The sequence below is a fragment of the Lasioglossum baleicum genome, chromosome 16 (assembly GCF_051020765.1).
Source record: "Lasioglossum baleicum chromosome 16, iyLasBale1, whole genome shotgun sequence".
NCBI classification, from domain to species: Eukaryota; Metazoa; Arthropoda; class Insecta; order Hymenoptera; family Halictidae; genus Lasioglossum; species Lasioglossum baleicum.
The window spans coordinates 8,868,675-8,884,011 of record NC_134944.1 but is presented as its reverse complement, the minus strand read 5'-3'; the positions used below and the strand labels follow the sequence as shown (position 1 = coordinate 8,884,011).

Genomic DNA, 15,337 nt, shown 5'->3' with positions numbered 1-15,337 from the left:
TTTAACATTTCACAATTCGGAGTCGATGGAAATATTCCTTGGAAAAAAACTTTTGTTGCAATGGAATCTGTATCAAATTGTACACCATATCTCATTTTTTTCAATTAATAAATAATTAAATGATTAAACGAGTCCGAGATTCTAATAGGGAATCTAAGGAAAGAATCCAGCACCTAAGATCTAAGAGACTCGTTTCCGAGTGCGTCTTAATCACGTACAAGAGTGGCAAGAAGGAACCACGTGTAAACTGTTCATTAATTAATGTTGGTTGACGAAGAAATGGAAGCACGGTGTCGTGTCACCGGTTAAGCAGAAAAAGAGAAATACTCGAGACGGAAAGTGGGCGAGTTCTCAAGTTGTGCGACCAGATGTGCACAGCCGCCACAGGACCACTCGAGGTCCTTAAGAAGGCTTGTTTTTAAATGACACCACGTGTCCGAATGGAGTTCAAGCGTCGTCTGCTCCGAAATATCGGATGCTCTATTTTTGCTATTCGTAACACCTGCTTTAGATTGTACTGTCTCGGAGCTTTCGCAATTGGAGATATTTTTAATAACAAAATTGGAGCGACAGGTGTATTCAAGTGTTCGATAATAGCATAAAACGTTCGTTAATGAAATCGGAGCAAGAATCAGAGAGATTAGAACAAAAGACGATCGTGGAGCACGATTAAAAATACTCTTCCATAAGATCCTCGGTAATATAGTGGTCAGTATCCCCCCCCCCCCTTGCGATTGACAAAGTATAGGAGACCTCGCCTTCCCTATACTCAATGTGAAATCGCGCGTCTTCGCAGTTTGGAATGTTCGGGAAAAAACTGTAAACAGGCCATGGGCCGAGTAGGGCGAGGACGGTTTGTTTACGGTTTTTCCGCGAGAACGAATCCGGCGTTTGAGCTAGTGATGGGCACACTATGTACCTCTGTATTTTCCAGCAACTTCTGTCCCCATCAGAAAAAAATATTTTCAAAGGCTGGACAGATTATGTCTGAAAGAAGGAACCGACTTTCAGCAAAAAACCTAGATCAATTGATGTTTTAAAGGAGACTTAAACTCACCGGCAAACAATACCGAGAGATCGAAATCGGTCAACCGGGCAAAAATCGGCCAGACACTCCTCGATGCATATTCCCTTCCTTCCCGCCGCTCAGACCTTAGAGCACCCAATAAACTGTTCCTTCGGACGAGCTGCTTAAGCATCTGATGCTCAACGAGAGCCGAGGTCGTCGGATCGACATTAAACCGGGCACCAAATTCGTTTATCAAATAGGCAGCCACCATACACAGAATCCGCAGATAAGGCAACAACCGGTTGTCAAGCTGATGATGTAACAGCCGGAAATGCTGTCCGATGGCTCCATGCACAGCCTCAATGACCCAGCGTATCCGCGATATACACCGTGACAAATTAGCCTCCCACGTGGTGAACTGCGCCCGCCGATCTTTACAGGCAGGCATTAGCACAATATACCCACAATCTTCAAGATATTGCACGGCACCCCGGAAGCCTCGGTCGACAACACAAACATCCCCTGGACGCAACAGGGCCCTCAGTCCGGCCGGCTCATTCAAAATCCTCTTTATGATAACGGAATCTCATTCATAGTTCCACTAAAGGGCCCCGCAACATCAATAACATAGCCGTTAGTGGTACAGATAGTAAAGGGCTTGGTCAAGGGCGACTGCTTCTGGGCGTTGTGTATGTCCTCCGATTAAATTCATAATTCGCACTCCTCTGTGCGAATGATCTTTGTCGCTGAGCGCCCAGCGCGAACACTTTCGATGATCGCGGTTCTTCGATTATGTTGGAATATGTATAACTGCAAGCTATCATATATATATACATATATGTCGATAATGTAGAAACCATATATTGTAACACAGTTAAGTGACATCTATGTAATCATCTATGTAATCATAATGACATGCGTCTAGCTAAAACCTCAGACGTAAAACCGCACTCTTACAGTGAACACGTATTGCCACAAATATATTCATCGTTCGTTTCCACAAACTAAAATCTCATTGTTATCCTATTTTAATATTCCACTTAATAACAGATTATACTCTGCATTTGGTTTGAACATTGCGACTGTTTTTAGGTTATGAATGATTAGTACATGCATCAAGCTATTTTGGAGGCCAAGGGCGACCTCTGTATAGAACGGAAGTGAAATTCAAATTGAATTTTGTCCGGATTTTGGCGACGCACCCTGTACGCGGCTGGACAATTGAACGCGGTCGGAGATTACATCGATAACGATGTGATGAACAAAAGAGGAGACATCGACACCTGGACGAAATTCACCCTGTCAAGAGAAAAAGAGCGAGCGGCATCAACCCCATCCACGTCGAAGAGGTCGAGACCAGATGACGATAGATCAGGGACCAACGACACCACACTAGGGTCGAAGCGGATGGCAACCAACGCGGTAATATCATGGATATAGGAATATAGGGAGGATGTCGTTGCGGGGTGGAAGTCTTTTTCAGGAGGGGACGAGGTAGAAGAAGTTTGCATCTTTTTCATTGGCTGTGTCCGGCGCAAGCGCAGTACGTCATTATGCACGCGTTACATACAGTTACATAACCTTTTAGTGCAGCCCAGCAGCCAGAACGGAGAAATCGAGGAAATCTAGGAGAAATAATGTAACCCTCTCTGATGACCAGAGTAACGTGAGAGTATGTGACGTTTTCAAAAAACGTAAAATATTTAAGAAAAACGTAAAAATTATATTTTCATACGATGGTCTTATTTGATGATTTTACATGCAGCAACATGAAGGCATGCACTTAGGAAACAAAGTGAGAAATGCACATATAAATTATAAAAAGCAAAAAATGAAAGTTCGCTTAGCAGCACAGATTTTTAGTATTTCCACAGCTAATTCTCTGATCTTTTGTCATAATTTGGGACTCAAAGAATTTGAGGATTGCGAAGCAACAGTTAAATTTTTATCAATGTTTAATGACATTTTTGATATTTTAAATTCTAAAAATATGAATCAGCCAGGGTTTAAACAATCTTTACGTTTAAATAACATTGAACTCGTAAGAAATAAGTTTGACGAATTTAAATTATATGTAATGAATTTATGTGTAATGAAACAGCGTTCTGCAAAACAGGCTGGACGACGCAGAACATACAAACATATATATGATCAGAATAAAAAAAGTGGCAATTCGCATAGCAGCTGGGCATTTTACTCTGTAAGTATATGACGACGAAAACCCGACTGGTCCGTATTGCATTAATTGTAAAAGCTTTGCACATCCAGCTTCTTATAGAGGATGTCCAAAACTCAAAGAAATTAGTTACTGGGGTCCAGTTACTGGGGTACAGTGTTCTGCAAAACTGGCTGGACTATGCAGAACATACAAAAATATATATGATCGAAAGAGAGAGGGTAAAGAGAGATCGGGACAAAAAGTAGAGAGGAACAAAGATATACATAGTCTGTAAATTGTTGTGTAAATATTAAGATAAGCTAGAAGTAAGAAAATGTAATTATGTAAAAAAAAAAAATGTGTCGAAATGTAGGAAGAAGAGAAAAAATGTAAGGCCGAAAGGCATATATTTGAGAATAAAGATTATATATATATGATCAAAATAAAAAAAATGGCAATTCGCATAGCAGCTGGGCATTTTACTCTGTAAGTATATGCCTATGTGTATAATACGTAAAAATGTAAATACAATGCTACATACTATATGTATAGATTTATAACATTTATTTTGTGGTTGTAGGCGATAGATTCATTAATGGGAGAAAAGGCATACATGCAACCTCCAGCTGAAGCCTCAAGTGATGGACCAGCACCATCAATACCATCAACAAGCAGCAGTTCGTCTCCATTGGTTGGATTGGAAGATTTCCAAAGTAATAAAATATAACTAATATTATAAAGTATGATTAGAGTAAAAGTTGCTTTTTTTTCGCGGTGTATACGCGAATGGAAAGCAGTATCAACACGTACAAGAATTTAAAAAATGCAATTGTACGCGAATGGGATACGTTAAGTCAAAATTATACCCAAAAACTATATAAATCCATGCCAAATCGTACAATAGAAGTAATAGAAAATAAAGGGGGATGTACCCATTATTAAATAAGTATATATGTTTGATAAGTAATTATTGTTAGTTAAAATTTATGTTCATTATTATTTTCTTATTGTACATGTGCTATCATTTCTTTCTTAAAATAAAACCATTTTTTTTTTTGTTACACACTAAACCTTATAATATTTTTAATTATTTTCAACGAACCGCATATTCTGAGCTCATAATGTTTTGATATTATACGTTACAAACGTAAAAATTCACACGGGTCATTGAGAAATTAAGCATAGCACACCTGGGCTATCTTTTTGACGAGGAGTGTAGTGATCTTAACGATAAACATGATGCTGCAAATCATTATAGCAATCTGCCTCGTAGTAAAGAAACTATTGGAGATATAAGACAACTGGGAAGCATGCGGACATTGCGACCCATGCGCCTAACGCGTGAAACGGAATGGACCCATAGCTTCATGCTCTTTTCCCATTGACTAGCCACTTCTGTTTATATTTTCATTCGGAGCACAGTGACGTCACTATTATCTATGGCTATGGCGTCACTCTGTGATTGTGATACAAATTTAACAACACGTAATCAACAGCTGACAGGTTGTGTGCTATTCACGTGCGAAAATACGAGAAACCGTGTTACCGTATGCTAATTCGAATACACGAGGATATTTTCGGAATTATAGACGATCATGGAGACACGCGAATAAATATTCAACAGTATGTCGCTCGGCATTTGTTCGCAGCGAGAGTGGTGTCTGAGACACCGTAGTGAGCGGACGTGTTTCGTGTCGCGCTCTCAAAGTAAACAATCATTCGACTACGAGTCGTGGCCCGGCATTTCAGGCAGGCCTGTCTATACCCTATTTGTCGGGTGCCTCTTTTTACCCTTACACAGTTATATTGTGTGTAGTCATAGTATTTCTGCATCTGCTCGACGGGGAGCGACATCTGTGTGATATAAGTCACCGTTGTGAACTGGTACGGGAAAACTCGCGCATGCACGGCGAATCCAGGAACGTATCTGCGTTCTACAGTACAAGAAAGCCATTACGTTGTGTATTACAACACGCTCCGTGGGATTCGGAACCGTGAACACCTTTATCGCCCTCATTGATCTACATCACGTTCCACTCACACTTAAAATCCTAAACAACGAAAAGTCATCAAGTTTCGACAGCATCCCGAACATCGTACTAGAACATCTACCACCTCTTTACATCTACAACTATAGTGTAATATTTAATAATTGTTTAAACAGAGCGTACTCTCCCACAGCGTGGAAAACGGCTAAATTAATAGCCATCAAAAAGAAAGGAAAGGAGAGCAGTGACCCGGCCAGTTACCGGCCAATCAGCTTTCTGCCAAACATAAGTAAAATATTCGAAGTCACCATAAACAAGTCAATGAATTCCTTCTGCACAGAAAATAGCTTAATACCCGAAACTCAATTTGGATTTAGATTCAAACATTCAACAGTCCACGCAATCACCAAGTTTACCTCAGATATATGTCGGGCCAGAAATGCAGGCGACTGCATGGGCGCCGTACTAATAGACCTAGAAAAAGCATTTGGTACTGTCTGGCTGGATGGACGCATTTTTAAACTCCTAAAGAAGGAATTTCCGATCCATTTAATAAAAATCATCTGGAACATGTTACATGATAAAAAGTTTTACGTAACGAACGGCCAACTCAAGTCAAATAAATGCTTCGATATCGAAAACGGCCTACAACAAGGCCCCGGAAACTCTCCTGTCTTGTTTAACATATACATAAGCGATCTTTTGCAAATGTTTGGCCTAAATAGCGACAACTCTAAAGGGGTGATTGCCTTCGCGGATGATCTCTTAGTCTACACACGCAATAGCAAAGTATCTAAACTTCAAACCGAATTGCAAGGAATCTTGAATAAAATACAGGACTATTTCCATACCTTGAAATTAAAATTAAACTTAAACAAATGCGAAACAATTCTCTTTAGGCCATATATTACTATAATCTATTAATATATAATATGTTAATATAATCTCCGACGCGCCAATTACGATGTACGGAAACATTCCAAAAAATTTCATATTTCCGATAAACTCAATCCTAACGCTAAAATCCCCCACAAAGATATTGTCCGCTACCTAGGCATACATTTAGACTTTAAATTAAATTACAACCAACACGTTGAAATCCAAATAAGTAAAGCGCAAAAAGCATACCTCTCCCTTAAAAGATTGTTCTACTCCAAAGACCTCGATAAAACTGTAAAAATTCTTTGTTACAAACTTGAGTGCGAGAGCACGGATCAACTAGGGGAACATGCCCCCGTAAATGCAAACACAAGTCGCAACGACCCGACACAGGATAAAAACCAATCCACAACGAAACCAATCAACCTAACAACAAAGGACACCGCAAAAATCCCGGACAAATTAAAGAAAATAATAAAATGTGTGCAACATAACGGCTATCAACGACATAGACGACCCGCAAATGACACTAGCCCTCAAACAAATGCTCAAGAACAGTAAGAACACCAAAAAGTTAAATCCTGCACCAAATTTTATAAAAAAAAAAAGACGTTAAGACAAAAAGTACACGGGAAGCAACAGAAATGGGAAAAACACAGAAAACGAAGACCTCCACACAGCAGACAAAGGAGGACATAATCAACGAGGCTGAGAAAAGACGGGACGAATTACTAAAAATAATAGAAAATTTAAATAAAACGGTCGAGAGACTGATGCAGCAGCTCGAGGAAGAGCGTCGACAAAAATCCGACGGAAACAATGGAATCTGCACCGACAGAAACCGTTACACGCAGCATTGGATGTAGACGAAGAGTTTCCACCATTAACTGAGACGGTCACCCACGATAGACGACAGGGCACAACCATCGCAGGCAAAAAAAGGCCCAGCTCAAGCGAGGACAACCCAAATGCGCCAAAGAAGAAGGAAACAGCACAACCTCCTATCCAAACACATAAACCAGCCGGAAAACCCCAGATACCAGCCCAACAAAAGGTAACACCGAGCGAGTCAAAAACCGACAGCGCTAAGCCACCCCCCCCCCATTACAATCATCGACCAACCCGCTAAAACCGTCATAAACGCAATAAGAAACGCAGGTATTACAGGCAATTTCGAAGTAAAAAATATTGGCAGCAATAAACACATTTTACAAACGCATAATTTTGTGTGTGTAGAATATAAGAAGATATGTATTCTACTAAAAGAACAACAATTTTCAATTTTTTACGTACACACCAAAGAACGAAAAATGTAAAACAGTTCTGCTTAAATACGTAGACGGCGATTTCGAACCAGAAGAAATCCTTATAGATATAAAGAATCAAAAAAATAGAAGGAATAAAGTTCATGAGCATAAACAAATTTAAAACGCGCGACTCCATCAAAAGCAATAAAAACCTGCCAATATTTTTGGTCAAGCTATCGCCAGATAGCAAAATAGAAAAATTAAAAAATATTAGAATTGTATTGCACTCTGTAATCACTTGGGAAAAACTAAATAAATCGGTCCAAGTGCAATGCAGAAGATGCCAGAGAATAGAGGGCACGCCGCGGCCAATTGTAACCTAGAATATAGATGCGTAAAGTGCGCCGAGAAGCACAACCCGGGCGAATGCAAACTTCCCCCTTTAGACGACAAAAACAGATCGGAAAGCATAGACAAACCCTACTGTGTAAACTGTAAGAACTTTGGCCACCCAGCCTGATACAGAGGCTGCCCAAAGCTGATAGAAACCAAACAGAAAATGGAGGCGAGAAAAGAAAACATTCAGACAGAGAAAGACAAGAAACAAAAATTTCAAATCGGAACCAATTTCGTTAAGGCAGGAATTTCATTCAGTTCGGTCCTATCAAACGATCCCATAAAAGAGCCAGCGCTTCGTCAGATCACTCAGATCAAGCACACTCACCCCCCAACAACGCGGTAAACCAACTCACACAAAACACACTAATTCAGCAAATCAAGTCAAGTCTGGCAATGAGAATTTTTCTCATTTGGCAGACCATGCCTTAGTATTTATGTTTAGGTGCTTGGGCGATAATTTTGTGCAATCAATCGGGGTCTCTCCAAATAAAGGACCAACGAAAGGGAGAACTATTGCACAGCTTGTGCTGCAGGCAATTATTGCAATCGAAAATGCAGGAGGATACGTTGATGGAATTGTATGCGACGGAGCAACTACAAACAGGAAAATGTGGCAGGAATTGGGAACATCAGGAAAACTTAATTCCAAGCATAGTTATTTTTTCCACAATCCAGCTAACCCAAGCAGAAAAGTGTACGTGTTTTCAGACGCTCCGCACCTTTTTAAGTGTATAAGAAATACGCTAAAGGATAGGCGGGAATTAAAGGTATGTAAGAGTTCCTTGTCAACATCTCGAAAATACTGACATAAAAAACAGTACAGAAACCTTAACAGATATGAAATTGCAATTTATCTCAATTACATACAGGTCAACGGTCAATATGCTCGATGGGTCGACTGCGAAAACTTGTACAAAATAGACCAATCAAATCCTGGTCATCTCAGGGTTTGCCCCAAATTAACAGCGGATCATATAAATCCATCAAATTGCTTAAAAATGCGTGTTCTTCTGGCTACTCAGGTTGGTATCCCAAATATTAAAATTTTTGTATTAATATAAATTTTTAGAAGAATTATAATCAGGTTGGTTACTTTTGTAGATAGTAGAAATATTTTTAAGTATTTATGAACATATGAACTTTTTTTTAGATATTTAGCAGAAGTGTTGCAGACGGTCTACGATTTTACCAATCTCGAGGATCTCACACAAAACACACTACTTCAGCAAATCAAGCAAAGCATAGAAGTCATGGTAAATGCACAAACATCTCGCCTTTTAACGCAAATACAAGCAAATAGCGATAGAATCAACGCAATAGTCGAATCATTTAATATAGAAGTATAAATGGCTGCAAACATTGGACAAAATAACACTACACGGCTGATATCTCACCACTCTCTAAAAATAATAGAAATAAATGTTAACTCCTTGATAACGAACGAACGTAGAGCATCCCTTACAGATTTCGTCAAAAAGCACGACCCAGACGTAGTCCTCCTCTGCTAAACGAAACTAAACTATTGTAGGATACTTGTGGGTTCTACGAACTGTAGATCTTAAGGAGTGCGTGTCTATGTTATCGGTATGAATGAGTATGCGTGTGTGGCGAGATCGTTTTCGGGGATTGAGATGCGGGGCAGTACGTTGCGAGTCGTGAGAGCGTGAAGAGCGGTGCGAGAGGTCGAGTGGCGAGTTTAGAGTGAGATAGCGATCGAGCGAGTTCATGTCACAGAATTTTGTCTTCTTAATTTTCTATATCATTAAATATTATTGTTTTCACTTTCGTCTTTGAAAGAAAACTCCCTATGCACCCAAAATCCCTACACTATAGACACCGCGTTAGTTTTAAAAACTACACATTCGTTAGGAATGATAGACCAAATGCCAAACAGGCTGGGGGAACAGGCATATTAATAAAAAATAACATTAAGTTCAAGACTGTCCAGCCAGGCAGAGTCGAATCCACCACCTTTGAAACAATTTGTGTCTAATTTCAGGATATGCCACCAGCAATCGTAAAAAGGAATTTATGCACGAACTGCACCTGTTGTTCGATAAACTAGAATTGCATAAAAATAGTAATTATTACCTCCTCGCGGGTGACTTAAATGCGAAGCACGCCGCGTGGAGCAATCGTATTAACAATCACAGAGCACTTGTTGCATTATTAGAAATAATATTGCAACTGCCAGAGCAAAAGTGAATTTCATTTACTATGAGTAACGCTGCAGTTTTTGTAGCATAGAATAATAGACCGGGTGTAACCGGACCCATAGGCCTGGTATTCGTCGATCTCAAGGGTCTGTGCTATAAACTATGCCGGGCTGGGGTTTTTCCTTTCAAGTCAAGGGGGCGACAGACCTTCTCTTCTGCCTCTACAACTTTCTTTATTTCTTTTCCTCACTTCGAGTCCGCTCGCCAGATAGTCAAGTCGTCTTTCTGTGCTTTTTAATAAAGCATTTATTAAACGCTTCAATGGGAAGTTCTACCCCACCCGCCGTATTCACCTGACATAGCCCCTTCTGATTTTCACCTATTCCGTTCGATGGCACATGGCCTAGCTGACCAGCGCTTTCATTCTTATGAAGAAGCTAAAACATGGATCGATTCTTGGATAGCCTCAAAAGACATGTCGTTTTTCCCCGACGCGGAATTTATATACTACCAGAAAGATGGGAGAAAGTGGTCGCTAGTGATGGGCAATACTTTGAATGACATGTTTTTGTTCCTTATAATTTAAATAAAGCTTTTATTTTGTAAAAGAAACAGCGAGAACTTATTCAAGGTCCTAATACTAAAGTTAATTCTTCAGAGATTAAGTAATTTTCTAAACCCATTTCCCAATATGTAGCACTCGTAAACTGGATTTCACGAAATCAAATTCGATACAGAATCTCACTCCGTTTATTCGAAACACCTGCTTTACGCTGTACTGTCTCGGAGCTTTCGCATTTAGAGATATTTCTAATAACAAAATTGGAGCTACAGGTGTATTTAAGTGTTCGATAATAGCGTAAAACGTTCGTCAATGAAATCGGAGCAAGAATGAAAGAGGTTACATCGAGAGACGATCATGGAGCACGATTAAAAATACTCTTCCATAAGATCCTCGGTAGTATAGTGGTCAGTATCCCCGCCTGTCACGCGGGAGACCGGGGTTCGATTCCCCGCCGGGGAGGATTTATTTTTTTTTTTTAATTTTGGAGTAAAATATTAATTTCATACCTTCCTTCATACAAATAAAAAAAAAATTTTTTTCTTAAAATTAATATTTTTATTATTTCATACGTTCAACAATAGATCACGCGCGATCATCCTACGATCTAATCGTACTTCGATTGCGACACAGGCGAGATCTGCCGCTTTACTCCGAAAACAGAGATCACGCGCGCGTGCGCGAATTTAAAAACACTGGAAACAATCTACCCCCTCTTCTATTTCTATTTACAATCCACCCTCTTAATTTCCATTCTCTTCCGCCTCGCCAGCCCTCTCCCCATGCCTCGGAATCTCCTACCCAATTTACGGAGCCGTCTTCCATTCCTCCCAGCTTGCTCCACTTTCCATAATAATCTACCCCCTGCAGTCTTCTTTTCCCGTCTTGTAATAATCTACCTAATCCGCGCCCCTTCCCGCCGGCTCGTCTTCTTGTACTTCCATTTTCACCATCCCCAAAAGTAATTTGCTTCATCCACCCTCTTCCTTCCTCCGCGATCCTCCTGTATTCCACGTTTTTCATAAATATAATCTACCTTTAAACTCCAACATCTACTACACTTGGGATCCTTGCGACTGCTACAAGTCACCCCCGCTTTCTTTTCTGTCTACCCATATTCTCGATTCTATCACAATTCTCCTTTCTATTTCTTTTGAAACCCTTCAAGTATCGAGCGAACGTTTTTCGTAAATAATCTACGTTTACAGTCCTTCATCTACTACCCTTAGGATCCTCGCAACTATTTACTGCAACTCGCCCCCGCATTCTTTCCTATCTACCCTTATTCTTCATTCTCAATTCTCCTTTCTATTTCTCTTTCAACCCTTCAAGTGTCGAGCGAATGTGTTTCGTAAATAATCTACGTTTAAAGTCCTTCATCTACTACCCTTAGGATCCTCGCAACTATTTACTACAACTCACCCCCGCATTCTTTCTTATCTACCCATATCCTCGATTCTATCACAATTATTTATTCACAATTCTCCTTTCTATTTCTCTTTCAACCCTGCAAGTGTCGAGAAAACAAAAGAAGAAGGGGGGATGCGATTTATTATTATCATTTCGAAATAAAAAGCGTCGACGGACGCTCGAGATTATCCCCACCACTACGCGACGGCTCACAGAGGGTTAAAACACATCCCCCGATAATAATTTTCAGATAGAGCACACAGTTCCGCCGGTGTTACGTTCTCGCGAATAGGGGTAGGATTATTCTACCCCCAAATTCGTTTTGCTACGTGCAACGATTTTATTAATACACTTACAGAGGGTGTGCAAAGTATTCGGACACCTCTTAAAAGAAAAATTATTTACACATTAGCTAGTGAACTAATCCTTCTAACGTCTCAAGAAAACTCAAGCTGTTGGGACCAATTCTTAAAAGTTATTTGTTGTTAAAAGGTGTACGAATACTTTTTACACCCACTGTAATTTACAAACGCGAACGCGATTCGGACTAACGCGAGATGTTCGGCAACCGGATAATGCCGAATCGACTTCGTCAGCTATGGTACCCTATGGCTGCCTCAAGACGACTAACCGTCGTCAAGTGGCGGGTCAGAAAGGTGTAGAGGGCCTTAGAGAGAAAGATGGGAAAAACGTCTCGATCGAGAGAAAAGGAACACAGAAAAAGGTCCGCTCTCACCAGTAGAAAACTACCGGGCCTGCGTGAATCTGGCAACCAGATGTGGAACACTGCAAGAGCCAGGCTCGCACCAAACTTTGGGGAAAACCCGGGAAATTAGGGATCGGTTAGTTTGCAGGTATAGGCGGAACAGCGGTCTAGGCCGCTACAGCTTCGTCAAACTTGCATGGACCTACAGGACTGAGCATTAGCCTGCGGGGGTGCAAGAAAAGACGGAAGGGGTATCATTACGGACCACATGTGGTGCGCTCTATAGGCGACTCTAAATACTAGTGTAGCGTCTGCATATTTGCGCATATTTGCAATGAAATTATAAGAAAAATAGACACTCAACATTCATTTCTTACTTTACTAAACCATTGTAATGATCAGCATGTATTATACGATCATAGGATACACCTGATCAAGTGTATAATTAATAATTACGTTAAAGTCAGGTACAAATTATATCTGTAAGCAAAAAAACAATGTTGCTAATAGCAAAAGAAATTATTTTAATAAATTAATATTGTTTTCTGGCCATTAAGTACATCGTGTTGTTATTGATCCTTTACATATTTCTTATAAAATCACTGATAACTTTTCAAAACATTTATATATCCTTTATGATAAGACATACGTAGATAGAAATAACATTATTACGCATGTCACAATTGACTTACAATTAGAATCACCTTAAAATATGCGGTGAATATACGTGATTCATTTGTACATTTTAAATTTTCCCGCTACTTTATATAGATGGCAACACTTGCGGTCCATATTCCCCTTATATCCATGGTAATTCCATGCGACCATCCCTCCCCGCTCGCTTGGTGCCCCATCTCGCCTAAAACCCTACCTTATGCTCAGTCCTGTAGGTCCATGAAAACTTGTTTCTTAACGATTCTGAATTGGAAAACATAGTCACGGAGGTTCACGGAGATTCACGGAGGCAGTGTTCGTCAATTTAGCATGTGCACTAAGGGGTTAATGGTCCAACTAATCCCCCCCTTCACCGGCAATCCAGCCAATTCGCTGCTCGCACTCTCCACCCTCGTCCCGTATCCCCGGGCTTCTGCGTGTCCCGCGACAATCTACCCTCTTGGCCTGCATCTTCTTTCACTCCCACCCCTGTTTGGCCTTCTCTTTGGCCGTCCCCGAGCATAATCCTTTCAATCCATCCCCATTGTCCGTCGTTTCTTTCACCGGAGCGGAGCCGGCCCAGTTTCCCGAAGGAATCCGCCCTTGCCGTCACGTGTACACCGCCGCTCAAAACTAAATCTGCGGACTCCACGATAGAAATCAACCCCTTACAACTTTTCTCGAGGTCGCAACGATCAAAATTTCCTTCGCAAAGAACAGCAAAATATTATAAATTCACTAGGCATTTCACTGAAACGCTAAAATTTCACCAAACAGCGAACAATGTAAAAAAATCCCTCTTAAATTATAAATATTGGGGAGGTATCTTTTCGTATTTTAATGCAGAGACGAATCAAGCTTTCTCCATATTTTAAATGAAGTTTGTGAAATGAAGCATGTGCCGTTTTGACCGACCGCCCTTCGTCATTTTTTAGGTGAAACCATAATAATTATATCCTTGTACCGATCGTATTTATAGTTAATATTAAATTACGCAATTAGCGCAAAGGTTCGATCATTCGTTACTTGATTTGCAAAGCAATTTTGCAAACTACTAAAGTAATTCCGACGTTTCGATCATAATCCATAAACCATAATCCCGCCAGTGTAGAATTTCTGTGATTTCTGAGCGAAAACCTGGGACACGTGATTTTTAAGGGGCCCCTAGACGATCAATAATATCGTCAATATTCGCTTCAATATTGACGGAGGACCATATTGATGATTTCTAGAAAATTATATTTCCTGTCAATATTGAAGAACCGTTTGAACGTCTAGGAGGTTTATTGTCAATATTTCCTTCAATATCAGTTGCTTGTGAGACTATTTGAGAACGTACGTCGTTCCTATAGTCATCGAATCGTATCGATAGCACCGCATTACAGTTTATATCAATAATGATATAGCACTGCAGTCAAATATAGAAATAGAGAGTCTATTTCTCTTTCTCTTTGATTATATTGTTGTTCGCACTGTTATGCCGCAGGAAGGGGTAGATGAAGAGAATCCTCGAATAAACCCCAGTCTTCCAGCACAACTTAGGTTTATTTAGAAAAAATAGGTTGCCAAGCAAAGAAACGAAGCAATTTTATACAAGACGAATCACTCACGGATCAACTAACTAGTTAAACGTTACTTCTTCATCTTCCACTTCCTTATTTTAAAAGAATATACCTTGGTAAGGTATGTTCTTTTTACAAGATTGGTTTAAGTACAGTTTTACGCTTTGACGGTTTTACATAAATTGGTATGGGGTTCATCGCTAGTTTCCTCAACAGTAGATGTTTGGTCATTTTGTGGTTTTGATGTGAACTTGACAGAATACTGAGGTGACGGTGTCGTTACATTTTCGTTATAAACGTGTGTACCTCCTGTATTAAAACAGTTTACATACTGATTGCAATTTATGAGTTTCCAGACTTTTAATTTGCATAATGCATATGTATAATAGAGCTATTAGGATTAAAGTAACAGCTATAATTCTAAGTGTGGTCCAGATGGTTTCGGTTCGTGTCGCGCTTCTTACGTAATGTTTGATAAAGCATAGTCAAGACCAGGGGTCGGCAAACTTTTTTTTTAGAATGGGCCAGATTGTAAAAATTTTAGGCTCGGCAGGCCAAGTAGCAAACATGAAGATATCAATGGGTAATTTTCTCATAGAGCAAAAAA

General features: G+C 40.0%; 2 protein-coding genes and 1 non-coding gene across 13 annotated transcripts in view; 2 read left to right on the top strand and 1 right to left on the bottom strand.

The window, feature by feature from the left end:
- The window catches only part of Dora (zinc finger SWIM domain-containing dorado), a 130,942-nt gene that overhangs the window by 79,939 nt on the left and 35,666 nt on the right, over positions 1–15,337 (bottom strand). The gene's annotated exons all lie outside the window — the stretch shown is intronic.
- LOC143216877 (uncharacterized) lies at positions 1,767–3,894 on the top strand. Of its 5 annotated transcripts, none has more exons than XR_013010663.1 (4): positions 1,767–2,804; positions 3,126–3,209; positions 3,278–3,653; positions 3,748–3,888. XR_013010663.1 is itself a non-coding variant. In XM_076440430.1 (3 exons), the coding sequence occupies exons 1-3, from the start codon at positions 2,769–2,771 to the stop codon at positions 3,892–3,894; spliced, it is 267 nt and encodes an 88-aa protein (XP_076296545.1). In that variant the 5' UTR covers positions 1,859–2,768. The 5 variants fall into 5 exon arrangements, 3 of the variants coding, with proteins under 3 accessions (XP_076296545.1, XP_076296544.1, XP_076296543.1); XR_013010662.1 differs by having other exon boundaries at positions 1,769–2,804; positions 3,111–3,209; XM_076440430.1 differs by lacking the exon at positions 3,278–3,653 and having other exon boundaries at positions 1,859–2,804; positions 3,748–3,894.
- Positions 10,789–10,860, top strand: Trnad-guc (transfer RNA aspartic acid (anticodon GUC)). Its single transcript has one exon. It is a non-coding gene; the product is annotated as a tRNA-Asp (tRNA).